Source organism: Heterodontus francisci, chromosome 10 (assembly GCF_036365525.1).
Source record: "Heterodontus francisci isolate sHetFra1 chromosome 10, sHetFra1.hap1, whole genome shotgun sequence".
Classification (NCBI taxonomy): domain Eukaryota; kingdom Metazoa; phylum Chordata; class Chondrichthyes; order Heterodontiformes; family Heterodontidae; genus Heterodontus; species Heterodontus francisci.
Genome location: NC_090380.1, coordinates 113,396,062 through 113,415,754, shown reverse-complemented (window position 1 = coordinate 113,415,754; position 19,693 = coordinate 113,396,062). Strand labels below are relative to the sequence as shown.

The 19,693-nt window shown below is 44.9% G+C and overlaps 1 protein-coding gene across 8 annotated transcripts in view; it reads left to right on the top strand.

Annotated features, from left to right (window-relative positions):
* usp25 (ubiquitin specific peptidase 25) overlaps positions 1-19,693 on the top strand; it is a 193,253-nt gene that overhangs the window by 54,285 nt on the left and 119,275 nt on the right. For all 8 annotated transcript variants that reach the window (XM_068041275.1, XM_068041274.1, XM_068041273.1 and 5 more), the window contains 2 exons: positions 8,084-8,246; positions 16,897-16,983. In XM_068041275.1, coding sequence (XP_067897376.1) covers positions 8,084-8,246; positions 16,897-16,983 — 250 coding nt within the window. The remainder of the gene's footprint in view (positions 1-8,083; positions 8,247-16,896; positions 16,984-19,693) is intronic.

The window sequence follows — 19,693 nt, the reverse complement described above, 5'->3', positions numbered from 1 at the left end:
CCCTCAATTTGTTCAAGGGCAATTAGGGATAGGCAACCAATGCTGGCCTTGCCAACGACGCCCACATTCCATGAAAGAACGAAAAAAAATTCTACAGTGCCTTTGAAAGTTTCACAACGTCCCAAAGCTGTTGGAATTTAAATTCAATTAATTAATATTAAAATCTGAAATAGAAAGCTAGCCTCAGTAATGGTGCCGTGAAATGGTCATAAAAACCCATCTGGTTTGTTAATGTCCTTTAGGGAAGGAAATCTGCTGTCTTTACCTGGCCTGGCCTGGCCTACATGTGACTCCAGACCCACAGCAATTGGTTGACTCTTAAATGCATGCTGAAACGGCCTAGCAAGCTACTCAGTTGTTCAAGGGCCATTAGGGATGGGCAACAAATGCTGGCCTTGCCAACGACACCAACATCCCATGAAAGAATAAAAAAAATTATACAGCACCTTTCACAATTTCACAACATCCCAAAGCACTTTACAGCCAATGAAGTACTTTTGAAGCGTAGTCACTACTCTAATTTAGGAAACAAGATGAGCAATTTGCGCATAGCAATTTCCCACAAATAGTAATGTGATAATGACCCGATAATTTGTTTCAGTGATGTTTGTTGAGGAATAAATGCCGGAGAGAACTCCCCTGCTGCTCTTCGAAATAGTGGCTTGGAATCTTTTACATCCTCCTGATAGGACAGAGAGAGCCCAGTCGAATGTCCTACCTGAAATATGGTACCTCCAACAGTGAAGCACTTCCTCAGTGCTTCATTGGGAGTATCATTCTGAATTATGGATTTAAACCCATGACTTTCTGATTCAAGGCGAGAGTGCACCCTGAAAAGGAAAATTGTTAGTTGTTCAGTTGGGGCCCTTCACCTGTACTGCTGGAGGCAGCTGCTAGGGAAAGAAATCTGGCTGTCAAAATGTGTTTCTGAAAATATAGTCACAAAGAAGGAGGGATGGAGAAATCTATGATAATCAGGATGAATGACACCAAAAATCATGAATCAAGGAATATTTCATCTCCAGATTTGCTACTATTGGAAGAAAAATGGCTACAAATCAAATGGACAGTGGCTCTTTCACCTCTGTGGCTTGGGTTCACTTCCAGCCTGAGGGAATGAAGGTTGCTTTTGTTAGCTGGCTTAAAGGATCTATTTGAAAGTTTAGACAGTTTCAGCCCAGTTCCCACTGAAGAGGACCCTGCAGCAAAAACTGCGCCTAGTTCTGCACCTAATTATAGACCTCCGCCAGGGAGGCTGCTGTGTGAAAGGTGCTCCGAGGCTGGGGCCATTGGCTGGTGGGCATTGCTCAGGCAGAGCAGAGGGTGGCTGTACAGTTCATACAACCCTACTGTACCTGATCTCAGAGTTCTTGATGGATGCCAGCAGTGGCAAGTGTTCTGTTTTCTCCAACCTAACATCCCTTGGCTTTGTGAGCACAAATATTTCATAAAGATCGTTTTTTTTACTTGGAAAATTTTTCAATCATGGATTGGTGTTTCAGTGCCCTTTTTACTTTCTTCCATGCAAGTCAGCACTGACGCCATTTGTATTATCACTGTGCTGGTATGAATATGCTATTGGGGACAAACTGCACTCAAACCAAAATGCTGCTTTGGGATCTCTTACACTCACCTCAAATTGCTTCCACTCCTGCCATCACCACTGATAGACCTGTAACCACCAGCACTTTATTGTAATATTATGCAGTCCAAAACACGTGCTGTCCAGATATCTTCCAGATTTGAAAGGATGGAATATATAATTATACTGTTGAATGTTCACTGCTCGTATAGAAATTTTTATAATATGCCATTATGCTTTACTGAAATCCAGGTCAGAAAATAGCCGTGTGAAAATTTAAAATGGCGACCATTTTGCTTTATTGAGATCAGCGATTTATGTTCCTGTGTTTAACTCTTTATTTTTATCCTCACAGTCTGCTTAGGAACCACTTTTACACAGATCCACTGATTTTTTTTTTTTAAATCCATGGCTTTATAATTAGAGGGATACAGCACAAGAGTAAGGAAGTTCTGCTAAATTTTATAAATCACTGGTTGGGCCTCAGCTGGCATATTGTGTCCAATTCTGGGCATCATACTTTATGAGTGATGTCAAGGTTTTAGGGAGCATGCAGAGGAGATTAACTGGAATGGTACCAGGATAAAGGACTTCGGTCATGTGGAGAGACTGGAGAAGCTTGAGTTGTTCTCAGAGCAGAGAAGGTTAAGAGGAGATATAGTAAAGGTGTTCAAAATTATGAGAGGATTTGATAGAGTAAATAAGGAGAAACTGTTTCTGCTGGCAAGATGATTGGTAACCAGAGGAGACAGATTTAAGATAATTGGCAAAAGAAGCAGACACTAGATGAGCTTTTTTTTAATGCAGTGAGTTATGATCTGGAATGCACTGCCTGAAAGGGTGGTAGAAGGAGAATCAATAGAAAATTGGAGATATACTTAAAAAGCAAACATTTGCAGGGCTGCAGGGAAAGATTGGGTAAGTGGGATTAATTGGATTGTTCTTTCCAAGAGGTGACACTGGCGTGATGGGCCAAATGACAGCTTCCTGTACAGTAAGATTCTGATGGTGCTGTTAAAAGGGAAAAAAAATCTGAACTCGATGGACAAAATAGTCCAAACATCAATTTGTGTAAGAAGTCGTACTGCTGAAAGGCTTATGGTTTCTACCTCTGCCTGTTAAAATGACAAAGCTTTGTTGGTGAAGTAAGAATAATCTGTCACAGTCCACGTTGCTCCTCACAGGAGCTTCCTTGTGACCTTTGAAAGTAGCTGATGTGCCTTCAAAGATAACACTTCATTCACACGTTTTGAGTCTTTTCTGCACTGTTCCAGTATAAATAGCACACGTAACAGGCGTGTGCTTATAATTCCTATTTATATTTCACTGACAGGGCTTATGTTTCTGACGAGCTAGTGAACTATGATGGGCATTGCATACTTCCCCAATTCATAATTCAGTTTCACTTTTTAGTCTCGGTTTTGGTTCCTTTGGCCTGGTTCTCCCTTCAGTTTCTTTTTCCTATTTGTGTGTGTTTCTTTTCTTTGCTGTGTTTCACTAGTGCTGTTTCTTTTCTTTCCCTACCCTCCTGATACTTTATCTCATTGTGTGGAGTGTAATTCCTACCTGTGATACTCCTTATAATATTTTTTTACCTTCTTCACAGTGAGCAACTGGAGATGGGTTTACAGCAGAAAGCACAGGCTTTGCAATGTATCCCTATCTTGTGTTTCTGGGATTTTTGAAGTCCCTTGTCCCTTTTCCAAAGAGACTCAACTTGCTGGTTCAGTTAGCAAAGGTGTAGAGCAGAGTCATAAAGAATAGTAAGTTCCTATGGTCTATTCCAGTTAGCTGATCTTTAGGGGTGTGAAAAGACAGACTTGCATTTATATAGCAGCTTTCACTTCCTCAGCATGTCCCAAAACACTTTATAGCAAATTAAGTCCTTTTTAAAGTGTAGTCACTGTAAAGTAGGAAAAATGGCAGCCAATGCGCACAGCAAGATTCCACAGACAGCAATGTTATAATGACCAAATAATCATGTATTTTTATAGTGATGTTGGTTGAAGGATAAATATTGGCCAGTACACAGGGGAGAACTCCCTTGCCATGGGAGTTTTTATATCCAGAGGCAGACGGGACCTCTATTTAATGTCTCATCTGAACGGCAGCACCTGTAACAATATAACACTTGCTCAGTACTGCACAGGCCATGTCAGCGTAGATTTTGTGCTCCACACTCTGACTCATAGACAAGAGTGTTACCCACTGAGCCAAGGTTAGCACTGTAGTAGGGACATGAGGAAAAATTCCCCTCAGAGTTCCTGCTCTTGATCACAAAATGCATGAGTGTGGCTGTCAAGCCCAGCTATGATGACTCTCTGGTTGAAAAGCCTATTGATGCCCACTGTTCAGGCTCATGCATGAAGAATTGCCACTTGGATGAAGGCATTGCAGAGCAGCTGTTGCTCAAGACACAGTGCCCCAGTCTGCATTCAGGAAAGGAGGTGAAAGAAATTAGGGCAAAACTGATCTTAAAAAAGAAAAAGCATCCTATACCTTGGCATTGTCAGTTGGTGCAAATTTAGCTACTGCATTGACAGTTTCTCTTGGGATTGGCTCGTACAGACTGCGCTTTCAATAATGGGTCTTGGTTTTGAATCCAACAGAGTGATAGACTTGAAGCCTGCCTCCTTTGCTGTCTAGAAGGGTCTATGTTTATTTATTTATTTAGAGATACAGCACTGAAACAGGCCCTTCGGCCCACCGAGTCTGTGCCGACCAACAACCACCCATTTATACTAATCCTACATTAACCACATGTTCCCTACCACATCCCCACCATTCTCCTACCACATACCTACATTAGGGGCAATTTACAATGGCCAATTTACCTATCAACCTGCAAGTCTTTGGCTGTGGGAGGAAACCGGAGCACCCAGCGGAAACCCACGTGGTCACAGGGAGAACTTGCAAACTCCGCACAGGCAGTACCTAGAACTGAACCCGGGTCGCTGGAGCTGTGAGGCTGCGGTGCTAACCACTGCACCACCCTAAATGTAAAATGAGTGATTCAAAAATAATTCATTGTTTGTGAAGTGTTTTGGCACATCCTAAGGCAGTGAAGGGTCCCATCTTAGTTGAGAGGATTGGTTTTACGTGTTAGCTCATCAGGGGAGGACGGAATTTCCATAATAATTTGTTTTAATGGAATGTAATAGTTTCTTGAGAGAATATGCTTTTCAATATCGAGAGACTGTAGGTTTCGTTGATCTGTATACTTGTGTACCTGTGAGAGACTTGATAAGCATGCCCGTGAAGTAGACTTTACTGACAATATGAGTAATTGGCTGCAGATAGTCCCTGTATCCAGTCGCTCGATGAGTGCAAATGTTATTTGAAACCAAAGCTGATGAGATCAGCTAAACAGTTGTGCATATGTTGTCATGTGTTTGAAGTTTATTGAGTTTTCTAGGTCGCTGGTATGCTTTGCCCATGAGAATGGTGACACTGCTTCCTATTCTTGGGGTGAAGAAGAGGAAAGTCTGCCAATAAAAACAGCAAGTGCTGGAAATACTTAGCAGGTCAGGCAGCATCTGTGGAGAAGAGAAGCAGAGTTAATAGATTGGATTTTATGGTGGGTGGGAGGGGTGGGGGGGAGACCTGTCCACCAGTTGAAAAGTCGATAGCGATCCCACCTCCCCTGGGCCTGGGGATCCAGACTGGATTTTTACGGCCCCGAGGCCTTTAATTGGTCTTGCGCTGGACTTCCACCTGATTGACACACTAAGTTCCGCCTAACAGAGCTGCTGGCCAAATAGCGGCCCAGCAGCTCTTCGTCCCAGCATGCTTATCAAGTCTCTCACAGGTACACAAGTATACAGATCAACGAAACCGTGAGCAGTGGCCAATACTGGGACTACACCCTGCAGGAGGAAGATAACAGCTGACCCCAGAAAAGAGGTAAGTTTTTGAGGCCTCGCCGGGGGCAATCAGTCAGTCCCCAGCGAGGCAAGGGGGGATCTGTTGGGGATGGGGGGTGTTGTTCATTGGGGACGGTTAGGGCTTTGGCGCCAGCCCTTCATGGTGCACAGGGTGCTTGATCAGGAGGGCTCCCTCTCAGAAGGCCCCCTGGTTTTATCAGGTGGGTTTTCTAAGGCCTCGGGGCCGCCCGCCAGCCAATTGTAAAATACCCGTGGTGGCAGGAGGAGGTCCTTAAGTGGAAGAAAAGTGGCCACTTAAGGGCCTTGATTGGCTGAGGGCGAGTGGGCCATTTCTCGCTGCCACCGCCCCGCATAAATTGGCAACGGAGGCGGGAGCGGGTTGGGAAGGGCTGTCCCAACCTCCCATCCCATTTTATGCTCCCCCCGCCACCAGCCTGCTCTTTTGCCGGTTGTGGGGGGGGGGGGGGTGCGTAAAATTCCGGCCAACATGTATGTGACCTTGTATCAGAGCTGGCAAAGGTTAGGAAAGAATTAGGTTTTAAACAGATGAAGGTGGGGTGGTGATGGGGAAGAGAACAAACGGGAAAGTGTGAGATCGGGCAAAGGGCAGGAGAAATTTAAATAACAAAGATGACATGGAGCAAAGGCAAAGAGAATGTTAATGGTTATGGTGAACGACAAAGCATTAGTCCAGAGACGGTGTTAATGGCAGAATAATGAGCAGCTCTGTCCAAAAGCACAACATGAAAAATAGGCACATGGTTAAAAAATAAAATAATTAAAAATTAAAAAAAACAAAATCAGGCCAGTCATGCTCTGAAATTGTTGAAGTCTATGTTGAGTCCACAAGGCTATAGAGTGCCTAATCGAAAGATGAGGTGCTTGGGTTGATGTTCACTGGAACACTGCAGCAGGCCAGGACAGAAATGTGGGTATGAGAGCACAGTGAGGTGTTGAAATGGCAAGCAACCGGAAACTCAGGGTCATGCTTTCGGACTAAGCTGAGGCATTCTGCAAAGCAGTCGCCCAATCTACGCTTGCTCTCCCCAATTTGGAGGTGACTGCATTGTGAGCAGCAAATACAGTGTACTAAATTGAAGGAAGTGCAAAGTTTGCTAATGTTATCTTAAAACTAGTCGATCCACTGTGGCATTGCACTTAGGTAGTCAAGACCAAAGTCAGGTTAAACACTTGGAGGGTCGAGGGGTAACTGAATTGGATAAAGAAAGAGGTAGGAGGAATGAGGCAGATGGGAGAAACCAGGAATGGCAGGGGAAGGATCAAGGTGAGGAGTGGGGGCGGAAGGGGAGGAACATGGGAAGCAGGAGGAGGATGTGGTGGGAGAGGGGGATTGTAGTTCATAATGAAAACGGATGACAGTTGCAGTTCCTGATAGGAGGGTTTGGGATTGGAATGTGATTGGCAAGGGAGGGTTGTGCTATGAGGGAGAAGTGGGTGGTTTCTGCTCATTGAAAAGGGGCTGTGATGCAAGTTGCCTGTCTTGTTCTGGTTGTTTTAACGCACCTAAAGCTTGTGTTTCTTTGCCAATGCAATTCCTCTATTGCTGTTGGCCCAAAGAGTTTTGACAGCTCTTGTCACTCAGAGCCTTTCAGTTCTTATCTTACACTTTGGGATGAGGAGGGGAGTTGCACTTTCTGGCTATATTAAGGGTTGGAGGTAAGAGGATTGACATTTATTCTCTGAGAAGAAGGTGGGGGAGATTTATTGTGGTTTCAAGCTGTTCTTGTAATAGATGATCCCTCAAGGCAGCATCATACATATGCAGTCCAGGAAGACAAAAGATTGGGCTTCCTTGCTGCTCCCTAACCCGGAGTGCTTGATGGGGCGGTGTAGAGTTTAAATCTGCATTTTGCGCTGAACGTGTCCTGGAATTGCTTGATGTCATCACAGTCCCGAGATGGGAAAGCGTTCAGTTCCCCACACAGTAACATTTCTGACTGTGAGTGCTTTCCCTAGACGCCAAACTCAGAAATGCAGTAAACTATGAGAAGGAAATATTTTAGGAGGACGTAGATGGACTAGTGAAATGGGCAGGCACGTGACTGATGCAGTTTAATGCAGTGAAGTGCTACATTTTGGTAGGAAGAATGAAGAGAGGCAGTTTTAAAGGGGATGCAGGAACAGATAAACTTGGGAGGGAGGGGCGGGGGGGGAATTATATGTACACAAATCAGGAGTGGGATGAATTGAATAATTCTACCAAAGAACCTTCTGTGCTGTATCATTCTATGACTCGATAATTGTATAGTTGGGAGGACTTGCATTGTTCAAGAGGTCACAGTACCAGTATTTCGCAAACCCATTTCACTGAAATCTGAGCAATGACACTGGACCATCTTCCCTTAGTGCTTATCCATTTGCTGGGCAGTATTTTAACTTTTACTTATTTCTAGCCAAGTTGGGGCTGCTGATGATTAAAGCTGTGACTGATTCTTTTAGTTGAGACTGTCTGAAATAAGCGGTCTGAAAAATGGAATTAAGCACTTGTTTGTTCCAAGTGTCAGTTGATGGTTATTTCTTTCCTAGACATATTTCTTGCGTGATGGCCCAGACACTTAGCTTATAATATATATATTTTATTTTTGTTGTCTCTAAGAGTGCTAGAAGCCAGTATTGCAGAAAACAAGGCGAGCTTGAAAAGGACTCAAGGAGAGGTATGGAGTGACTCGATAAATCCATACGATCGGAAGCGACAGGAAAACTGTCCTGTCGGGCTGAAGAACGTGGGAAACACCTGCTGGTTCAGTGCAGTCATTCAGGTGAGAGCCTAGTTTGTTTTTTCACTCCAAAGAATTTCATTTTCTCCTCAAGGGCCCAAGGCAGGGGGTGTACCGTCCCACAGGTCTGATTCCAGTGCTTCAAATATGTTCCACCTTAGGTTATCACTTCTCGTTTGTGAGTTGTGATGGATGAGAATTGTCAGACTGTTCCACCGAAAGAGGAATTGGGATCCCTGTCCTCACTTTGAGGTAAGGGGTATGTGCTGCAGGAGTCACCTTTCTTCCCATCTGGCTGAATTGCAGGCTCAGGTATCAGGGAAGCTGTAACCTCGTGCAGACTCATTCTTTCATGCAAGTAAGGTTTGCATTTGTACAGTGTCTTTCACAACCCCAGGATCTCCCAAAGCGCTTCACAGCCAATGAACTACTTTTGTAGTGAATGAAGAATGACTACAATGAAGTGTATTCTCTGTTGTAATGGAGGAAATGCTTCAGCCAATTTACGTGCAGAATGATCCCACAAATAATAAATGACCGAATCTGTTTTTGTGATATCGGTTGAGGGAGAAATAGTAGCCATGACACTGTGGAGAACTCCCCTGCTGTTCTGCAAAATAACACATTGGATCTTTTATGTCCAGCTGAGAGGGAAGATGAGGCCTTGCTTTAATGTCTCGTCTGAAAGACGGAACCTCCGAACGTGCAGTACTGCACGAGGAGGCCAGTATTCTCTGTTTTTGAAAAGATTGGCTGAGTGATTCAGCAGGCTGTGGTGTAGACATATTCCAAAAACAAATTGTGGTATTAACCTGATACCAGATCCAGGGCAGGGCTTAACCCTCTGGGGGGAAACCCAATGTGTTCCACAACAATTTGTTTTTGCTCCACCATCCCCCTCCCACTGTTGCAGTGATTGGCCAGTGACAGCAGATTCAGGAACAGATGAGTCTGAAAGTGATACTAGTGGATCAGGTAGCAGCTCCCGTCTGAATGCTTCACTTGTTTGTGTAAACCAGTTGTACTTGTTTTTTACAGGACAGCCTACTCCAACCACACTTGCTGGGTAAATTGCTGTGTCTTGCGCTGTGTCCTATTTCCCTCGAACATAGTAAACCTTGGTTGGCTGAAAGGCAGTTTTCCTCCCCATGCCTCTCGCCTCCGGCACACACACACTCACTCTGTCTCTCTCTCTCTCTCCACACAGACTGCAGCGGTTCAAGAGGACACCCACCACCACCTTCTCGACAACTAGTGCTGCAATAAGTGACCATATCCCTGACAATGAATAAACAAACCCCTTTCTAGTTCTCTATTTTTTATTACCATTGTTCTTGTGAGCTTTACTGTCATGACCTTGCTGAGCTGTCCTGATCCCTTTTTTTTGTTTACCCGAGTCTTATTGCACTTCCCCATGACCTCAAAACTGTCGAACTCCTTTGCTGGCTGAGGTTTGCCTTTCATCCTGCAATATGTTCAAACACAAGCTTCTCCTCAGAGTTTCCTAATGTTTTCTGTTTGATTTGCCTTGTGTCATAGAGATATAGAGAGAGGTACAGCACTGAAACAGGCCCTTCGGCCCGCCGAGTCTGTGCTGACCAACAACCACCCATTTATACTAATCCTACATTAATCCCATATTCCTTACCACATCCCCACCATTCTCCTGGAGCCCTGCTATCTTCACTTAGGCTTCTCAGTAAAGAATTAAATCTCTCCTTATAATGGAGGCTGTCAGGTGTGGGAGTTGGGGAAGAGAGAGTGTGTGGGTGTTTGAATCAAGAAGTGAAAACAGACCAGAAACTCCCAGCTCACAAAATACCCACAAAACAAAAGTGATGGGAGCAAACCACAGTTCTAAAAAAAAAAGTGATGGATTTGACCAGAAGAATAACTTATTGAGGTGGTGAACCAGGGAATCTTGTAAAGCAGCCCTCAGCATTGGGCTGTCCCCTGTTTGTTGAAGGGAGGAGGTCAAAATATTCCAATTGACCCTGCGTGCAGCGAGGAGCTTTAAGGAATTGGAGGTTGGAGGCTGATGGAGCCGATAAGATTGACATTGTGATGCAATCAGAAAGCATTTTTTTTTTATTCATACACAGAACGACCAAAATATTGAACTTATTTCATTCTTTCAGATTTTGGAAAACTGACCGGAACCAGTTCAGTCATTGTATTGGCAATTGATTTGATTTTGGATAATGCTACTAGCATGAGTAGTGTAGGTTTTTCTTCGGGTAAATTTCTCGTGACCCCCCCCAGTTACACTGACCAGTAGTTTTGTACAATTGCCATCTGCTCATTGTCTTGGTACCTTGGTCAAATGACTATTCTTCATGCTTGAGCCTAGACCATCAGCAGTGGGACTATTTCCATCCATCCGAACTCTGTCTGGCACTAGGCATTGGCTGCTGTGCTGCTGTTGGGGAAAGACATGTGCATGTGTGGGATGTCAGCTGTACTGGGGGAGAGGAGAGGCAGTGGGGGTGCGGGCTGTAGAGTTGGGCTGGGGGAGAATTGCTTGCATGGAGCACAGGCCGCAGTGAGGGGTGAGCAGTGTACATGTGATGGGGGAGTGATGAAAGATGGGGTGTGCTTGCTGCATTGGCGGGGGTGTGGGGAGCCAAGTGCATGCGATATTTGGGGAGGTGGGGGTGCGGTATGGTGGGAAGAGTTGCCCACGAAGATTGTGGTGGGGTTGGATTGCACGTGTGGGCTGTGGTGGGAGTGGGAAGGTTGTTGGATGTGGGTGGGTTGCGGGGTGGAGGGAGTTGCCCATGTGGAATGTGGACTGCAGTGAGGGGAGAGCCACATGCACTTTTATGTAATGTGTTTATAAAAGTGCTCACGATTTGCAATCAGCTGCTATTCAGCATAGGTGTAAACAAGTGATCATGACTCCCTTCCACTGCAGTAGATTCCATTACAACTTGGCAAAAAGTTAAGGATTCATGGCTTCGCAGGACTTTCACTGACATTGACATGCTTATTTTGAGCCTTTGTAGGCCAGAGGTTAGGTACAGAAATGACCTATGAATTATTATTAAGGAACACTTACTTGACGTGCAGAAAATTCTTTTTACCTCCATTTCTTTCCCCCATTACCACCTATACTCACCCTATTGATTCATCTGTTAGAACTAACTGTATGCTGAGTCTCCTCAGAAAAGAAATAATATTTTGTCGTTGGATTGAGATTAAAAGACCAAGAGCTTGATGTTTCAGGAATCATAAATCACACATCTACCCTGGCTCTAGATGGCACCATGCTGTCATGATGCACAGCCGTGTTGCACCCTGCATGGAAATTTCCATCGCCAGCGTGTTAAAATTTTTCACGTCAACGAAGACTAATGCACATAAATAAGAGGAAAGAGACAAAATCATACAATAATAACAAAAAGCACCCTTTGAAGCTGCTCACTTAAAGTATTTCCTAAATATTTTTACTGCATTTTTAGATTTGTACCCAAGGCCAGGGATCTTCAAACCGTGTTCGCCAGGCCAACCAGCCTTGGCAATGGACAGCCGTTGAAGCACAGGTGATTCTGCGCTGCCTGTGCTCATTAAAGAAAAAGTCTTGCATTTATATAGTACCTTTCATGACCTCAGGATGTCCCAAAGCATTTTGCAGCCAATGAAGCACTTCTGAAGTGTGGTGACTGTTGTAGGAAACACGACAGCAATTTGCACACATAAAACTCCTGCAAATGAAATGCGATGACCGATATCGACAAACAGGACTGTCTTGGTAGACCCATCGTTACAGCCTGTTCCTGTCCCACTGAACATATTTCTTCCTATCTTGACTCTATTTTTGCTCCACTGGTCCAGTCTCTCCCACCTACATCGGTGACTCTTCTGATGCCCTGTAACATTTCGGCAATTTCCAGTTTCCTGGCCCTAGCCGCCTCTCCACTATGGATGTTCAATCTCTCTACACCTCCATCCCCCACCAGGATGATCTGAGGGCTCTCCGCTTCTTTCTTGAATTGAGGCCCAACCAGTCCCTATTCACCACCACCCTCTTCCACCTGGCTGAAGTTGTTCTCACGTTGAACAACTTCTTCTTCAACTCACTCACTTCCTTCAAATAAAAGTTATTGCTATTGATACCAGCATGGGTCCGAGAGATGCCTGTCTTTTAGTGAGATATGTTGAACATTCCTTGTCCTGTTTGTGCTCAGGCCCCGTCCCCCAACTCTTTCTGGTACATTGATGACTGTATCAGTGCTGCTTCCTGTTGTCACCCCGAGCTGGAAAACTTTTTCAACTTTGCTTCCAAATTCCACCCTTCTCTCACCTTTACATGGTCTATCTCCGACACTTCCCTTCCCTTCCTCAACTTCTCTGTCTCCATCTCTGGGGATAGGCTGTCTACTAATATTCTTTATAAGCCCACCAACTCCCATGCTACCTTGACTACACTTTCTCACACCCTGTTTCCTGTAAGGATTCCATTCCATTCTCCCAGTTTCTCTGTCTCCGACGCATCTGTTCTGATGATGCAACCTTCCAAAACAGCGCTTCTGACATGTCTGCATTTGAACATACGAATTAGGAGTAGAAGTAGGCCATTCGGCCCCTCTGGCATGCTCCACCATTCAGTAAGATCATGGCTGATCTGTTTGTGTCTCAAATTCCACACTCCAATCCTAACCTTAGATTCTTGTTAGGCAAGGGAATCAATCTACCCCTCCCTTAAAATTATTCAATGACCTCGCCTCCACCACCACCTAAGGCAGAGAGTTCCAAAATCGCACAACCCTCTGAGAGAAATAAATTCTCCTCACCTATGTCCTAAAAGGGAGACCCCTAGTTCTGGACTCACCCATAAGAGGAAACATCCTTTCCACATCCTTTACAAGACCGTTCAGGATCTCATATACTTCAATCAAGTCTCCCCTCACTCTTCTGAGCTCCAGTGAAAACAAGTCCAGTCTGTCCAATCTTTCCTCATAAGACAACCCGCTCATGCCAGGCATCAATCTAGTAAACCTCCTCTGACCCGCCTCCAGTGCATTCACATCCTTCCTTAAATAAGGGGACCAATTTTGCACACAGTATTCGAGATGTGGTCTCACCAATGCCCTGTATAACTGAAGCATAACATCCTTACTTTTATTTTCAATGTCTCTCGTAATAAAGGATAGCATTCCATTAGCCGCCTTTATGACTTGCTGTACCTGCATACTAACTTTGTGACTCATGTACTAGAACACTAGATCCCTCTGCACCTTGGAGTTCTGCAGTCGTTCTCCGTTTAAGTAATGCTCTGCTTTTTTGTTCTTCCTGCCAAAGTGAATGACTTCACATTTTCCCACATAATACTCCATCTGCCAGATTTTTGCCCACTCGCTCAACCTATCTATATCGGTCTGCAAGCTCCTTATGTCCTCGTCACAACATACTTTCCTGCCTATCTTTGTGTCATCTGCAAATTTATGTACCGTGCCTTTTTCCTCAACCAAGGATTCCCCTCCACTGTGGTTGACCGTGTCCAACCCATTTCTCGCACTTCTCCCCTCACCCCTTCCCCTCCCTCCCAGAACCCAGACAGGGCTCCCCTTGTCCTCACTTTCTACCCCATCAGCCTCCACACCCAAAGGGTTATCCTCCGCCATTTCTGCCACCTCCAGCTTGATGCCACTGCCACCACCAAACACATCTTCCCCTTCCCTGTCAGCATTCCGTAGGGTGCGTTCCATCCACGATACCCTGATCCACTCCTCCATTACTCCCGACACCTTGTCCCCTTGCCATGGCACCTTTGCAAGACCCCAACCACTCCTTCCAGGTGAAGCAGCAATTTACTTGTACTTCCTTCAATTTAGTATACTGTGTTCGCTGCTCACAACGTGGTCGCCTCTACATTGGGGAGACCAAATGCAGATTGAGTGAAAGCTTTGCAGAACATCCCTGCTCAGTCTGCAAGGATGACCCCGAGCTTTCGGTTGCTTGTTATTTCAACACCCCACCCGCTCTCATGCCCACATTTCTGTCCTTGGCCTGCTGCAGTGCTCCAGTGAACATCAACGCAAGCTTAAGGAGCAGCACCTGATCTTTCGATTAGGCACTCTACAGCCTTGCTGACTGAACATTGAGTTCAGCAATTTCAGAGCATGACTGGCCTTTTTTATTATTTATCCAGGTGCCTGTCTTAAACTTGGTTTTTCATGCTGTGCTTTTGGACAGTGCTGCTCATTATTCTGCCATTTACTCTGTCTCTGGACTTAATGCTGTGGCTTTCACCACACCATTAGTACTCCCTTTGCCTTAGTCCCATGACACCTTTGACATTTAATCTCTCCTGCCCGCTGCCCTATCACACACTTTCCCTTCTGTTCTCTTCCCCACCCCAACCCATCACTTGCTTAAAACCTGTTGCATTTCTAACCTTTGCCAGTTCTATTGAAAGGTCACAGACTTGAAACATTAACTCTGCTTCTCTCTCCACACATGCTGCCTGACCTGCTGTGTATTTCCAGCACTTTCTGTTTGTATATGTCTTTTTTTTGTTGTTTCAGGGATAAGTGTTGGCAAGGATGCCAAGGTGAGCTCCCCCGCTGTTCCTCGAATAGTGTCTTGGGATCTTCACCTGAGAGAGCAGATGGGGCTTTGCTTTCATGTCTCGCACCAAAGATGACATCTCCGTCAGTGCAGCAATCCCTCAGTACTCTACTGGAGTGTCAGCCTAGATTTTGTGCTCAAGTCTCGAGCGGAACTTGACCCCATAATCTTCCGACTGAGGCCAGAATCTTATGCCTTTCGGGAGCGAGCTGGAAGGCAGGGATGTGGTGGGTGGTGTAAAATCAACTGGGAGGTGGGAGGCAGCATTCCTGTTGCCTACCTGCCCCACTGCTGTTTTGCCAGTAGTGAGGGAGGTGACAAACAGCCTGCCCGCCCCAGGCCAATTTAGACCCTTAAGTGGCCAATTAATTGCCAGTTAAGGGCCTCCTCCTGTCACCACTGATATCTTACCAGTGGCAGACAGGCACTTCAGCTGAGGAGCTGGACGGCCTCCTTGCAGGGGCACTCCTTCTCAAGGCTAATATATTCTTCCTACTGTGACCCCCGCAGACTTTGAGTGAGTGCACGTGTGTATGTATATCGGGTTGAAGACAGATTTGGGCTCAGTTGTGACATCCTTGATGGGCAAATAACCTGGGAGACTTACATGACTAGTGGACAGTTAGGCAAGGCCATAAGGGTCGCCTGGTTCTGATGAAGCTGTACACAGTATGGAATAAATACCTTAAGAATAAGTGAAGAAGAAAATTAAGGTGCAAGTCATTCTTGACTTTGTGTGGTAGCTGAGGCTTAGTGATACCATTCTTGCCTCTAAGCCCTACTCTAGTCATTTATCTCATTTCTGTTTGTGGGGTCTTGCTGTGTGCAAAGTCAGGAGTGTGATGGAATACTCTCCACTTAGCTGGATGAGCTCCTGCCACCACCAACGCACAGTGGCAGCAGTGTGTACCATTTACAAGATGCACTGCAGCAACTCACCAAGGCTGCTTTGACACTGTGAGCAGTTCTGGTCACCTCATTACAGAAAGGATGTAATTGTACTAGAGAGGGTACAGAGGAGATTTAGGAGGATGTTGCCAGAACTGGAACAATGCGGCTATGAGGAAAGATTGGATAGTTTGGGTTTGTTCTCCTTGGAACAGAGAAGGCTGAGGGGAGATCTGATTGAAATGTACAAAATTTTGAGGGGCCTGGATCGAGTGGAGGTGAAGAGTCTGTACACCTTAGCAGAGAGGTCAGTGACTAGGAGGCATAGGTTTAAAGTGATTGGTAGAAAGATTAGAGAGGGGGGGGATGAGGAAAAATGTTGTCATCCAAAGGGTGATGGGGGTCTGGAACTCACTGCCTGAAAGATTAGTTGAGGCAGAAACCATCAACTTATTCAAAAGGAGTCTGGATATGTACTTCAAGTGCCGTAATCTGCAGGGCTACGGACCAAATGCTGGAATGTGGGATTAGAATGGGTGGATCGGTTTTCGGTCGGCACAGACACGATGGGCCAAGTGGCCTCTTTCTGTGCTGTAAACTTTCTATGATTCGATGACAGCATCTGCCAAGCCCGCGACCTCTACCACCTAGAAGGACGAGGAAAGGATGGGAACATCACTGCCTGCAACTTACCCTCCAAGTCACACACCATCCTGACTTGGAACTATATCGCTGTTCCTTTCCTGTCGCTGGGTCAAAATCTTGGATCTCCCTCCCTAACAGCACTGTGGGTGTACCTGCACCAAGTGGACTGCAGCAGTTCAAAAAGGCAGCTCACCACCACCTTCTCAAGGACAATTAGAGATGGGCAATAAATGCTGGCCTTGCCAGCGATGTCCACATCCCATGAAAGAATGAAAAAAAATTGGCTGCCATGTTTCTTACATTACAATAGTGACTACGCTTCAAAAGTACTTTATTGGCTGCAAAACACTTTGAGATCCACTGAGGTTGTGAAAAGTGCAATATAAATGCAAGTGTATTTCCACCTTTTCTCTGGTTCTCACTCTTTTTCTTGTAATTACTAATTTTTCTTTTCTTTCTGTCATTCCTCTCATCATTTGATAAGTTCATGGTTTTTTTGTGTATTTATAAAGCTGTTTAAGCATGTGACCTGTAAAACTCTATCACTGACTGTCGCTAATAATGTTTTTTGTCTGCCCTTCCCCTTTAGTCCCTCTTTAATCTGCTTGAGTTTCGGAGACTTGTCCTCAACTATGTACCGCCGGCTGATCCTCAGGATGTACCTCAAAATCAAAAGGTGTGTGGCTTCTGTGTATCTTTGAGAATACTTGCAGCTGGCACTTGGGATGCTGGGCAAGGCAGGACCCATATCACTGTGACCCACCCCACCACTCTGAGTAGGTGAAACTAAATTAATTATTGTAATCCGAGGCAGGCATTAATAGTATTGCCAGCCGTGCCTGGATGTATTCCTGGGGGCATTGTGATATGACCCTTCTGCCTTCAACTGCCCCGCCCCCACATTCCTGCTATTGGTCACCTGACAAACCATCCTCTGCCTTTCCACAGCCAGTGGAAAGTTAACAGACTTTTCGTTACTTGATTGGATGATTCTGGACGGACAGCCAAGCAGTCTTTTCCCCTCCCATCTCCTATAGCTAAGAAATGAAAAGTTAAGAAGAAACTTATCAATAACCTTGTGATTTTCATCCTGGGTTACTAGAAGCAGTGTCCAGGAAATTAATTTCTAATTCCTCCAGCGCAATCTTGGTAATCCTAACCGCACTGGCCAGTGTAAAACTGGATGTGGTTGGGCTATTGCACAAGCAAACACGTGGTGTGTAAGCAGACCAAGGACAGACATAAAAAAAAAATACATGCAACACTTGGACTTTTGCTGTCCAGGCTTCTTTTACCAGAATCACTGTCTGGCCACTCCTGAAACACTGTTTGCAAATTGAGGTTCTGCATGAGTCCAACTGTCCTTCCTCTTTAACTCAATATAACAATTCTGGCCATGGCCTCAGCCCACTTCTCTTCCCTTGCCCCAACTTGCACTGTAGCACCCCAGATTGGTCAGTAAATGATGTATTCCAAGTGTCAAAATTAGTAAGTTGCAAGATGAAACCATTGGAGGCTTTAGTGTTTCCTTTATACTGAATAATTTTCTTCTTTCCTGCCCAAATTGTTCCTTCCTTTCTGACCCAACAATGTGTCCCCTGCACTGGCTTTTTTTTTTATATCTTCACACCGTCCATGCTGTGTGCCATCGTGCGTTAAAGTGCTAATTAGAAACATATTTTTGCTGTGTGCCTTTGTTCAGTAGGATCTGGATTGAGACTGAAGAATCTTTGACACAGTGATGGTTTAGGATGCATATCATGGAAGGAAATGCTAGTAAACTTTCCTTCAATGTTTTTTGGGAGATGATTTCTTCTCTCACCCTGTCTCCTCAGTCCTGAGAGGTCAGGCAAGTGACCTAGTCCCAGAACTTTGCAAAAATAGATTTAATGTCACTTGTTATGGTTGTGTTGTTAAATTGGCCTTATCCTTCTCCCCCACCCCCACACCTCACCTCACCCCCACCCTTGTAGAAAGTACCTAGGTCTCTAGTTGGCATCACCTTCTTCCTTCCTGCTGCTCTCGGCAAGACAGCTATACTGGAAAGGTGAGCTTTACTGTGTGGGAGTGTTGAGAAGGCAGCAGTGAAGACAGTGCATCCTGCTGATTATCAGTACTGAGAGAGTGGAGCAATGTGAGCTTTTGTCTTCATGACTTGAATGAAGCATAGGAATAATGGGTTTGTGAACAATAACATACAGTCCAGCAATACCTTCTGAGCTCAGGCTGTGTCTGCATAGAGTGATCTGAGCTTCATGAAACTAGCGTGAAGTGCAGGTGTTTATAGGTCCATCACTGGTGGTGGAAGCAATTTAAAGTGATGTATTTAGAGCATCGCACAGGAAGGAGATTGGCACAACATCCAAGTGTATAACTTGAAGTGTGATTCCTGTCCTTATTGTTTATTGGTATTAATGCTACTTGAGCCTGGTGCTAAAACCAATGCAGCTAAGTGCAGGTTTGACAAGAGAATATTTTGAAAAGGGTTATATTGGAGGACAGAGGCTCGATCTTTTTCTTTAAACCTGTATGAGCATCAGTCTACACATGGGTTTTGAATAAATAGGGTTACAGATGGCATTGATCCATCTTGCTGTCTTTAATTTTTTTGTGCTCAAGGTTGCAGGATATCACTGCTGGTGAATGGTGCTCTTTCTGTACCAAGGTTGCCCAGGTTAAATATAGTGCAGAGAAGAATGTAGAGTAAATTTCTCGTGCGTGCTCTCCATTATTCCAACATTTATTCTAAGCTCAGAAGGAGACTCTTACTGTACCACAGGGTCACTTCCATTGATGAATCATCCTTGTCATTTTAATGAGCAAGTGCACGATTTTGCCAAATTGCCAGCAGTTTTGTGCAGTTGACCTATCGTCACTAGAAACTAGATTGAGAAGGCAAGAAGCTATTTTGTGTAGGGCCCTTATAATAGTGTTGGGGAACACATTAATTTGTCATTCTGGGCTGGATTAGGAACTTAGACACTCAAGTGAAAAGGCTATCTTGATTACCATGGCTGCAATTTAAATCTATGACCTTTACCAACTAGAAGGAAAAGTGCAGTAGATCCACAGGAACACCGCCACGCATCATCCTGACTTGGAGCTATATCACCATTTCTCCATTATCGCTGGGTCAAGATCCTGGACTCCCTCCTTAACAGCACTGTGGGGCGTACCTTTATCACACGGACTGAAAGGCATGAAGAAGGTGGTTCACCACACCTTCTCAAGGCCAATTGGGGGTGGGCAATAAAAGCTTGCCTTGCGAACGATGCCCACAACCTATGGATATATTTTTTATAGAATCCACATGCCCTCTGTTTTTTTAAATTGGATATTCCAGTGTGTCTTGGTAGAATAAGTAAAAGACATGGCAGGAGGAGATC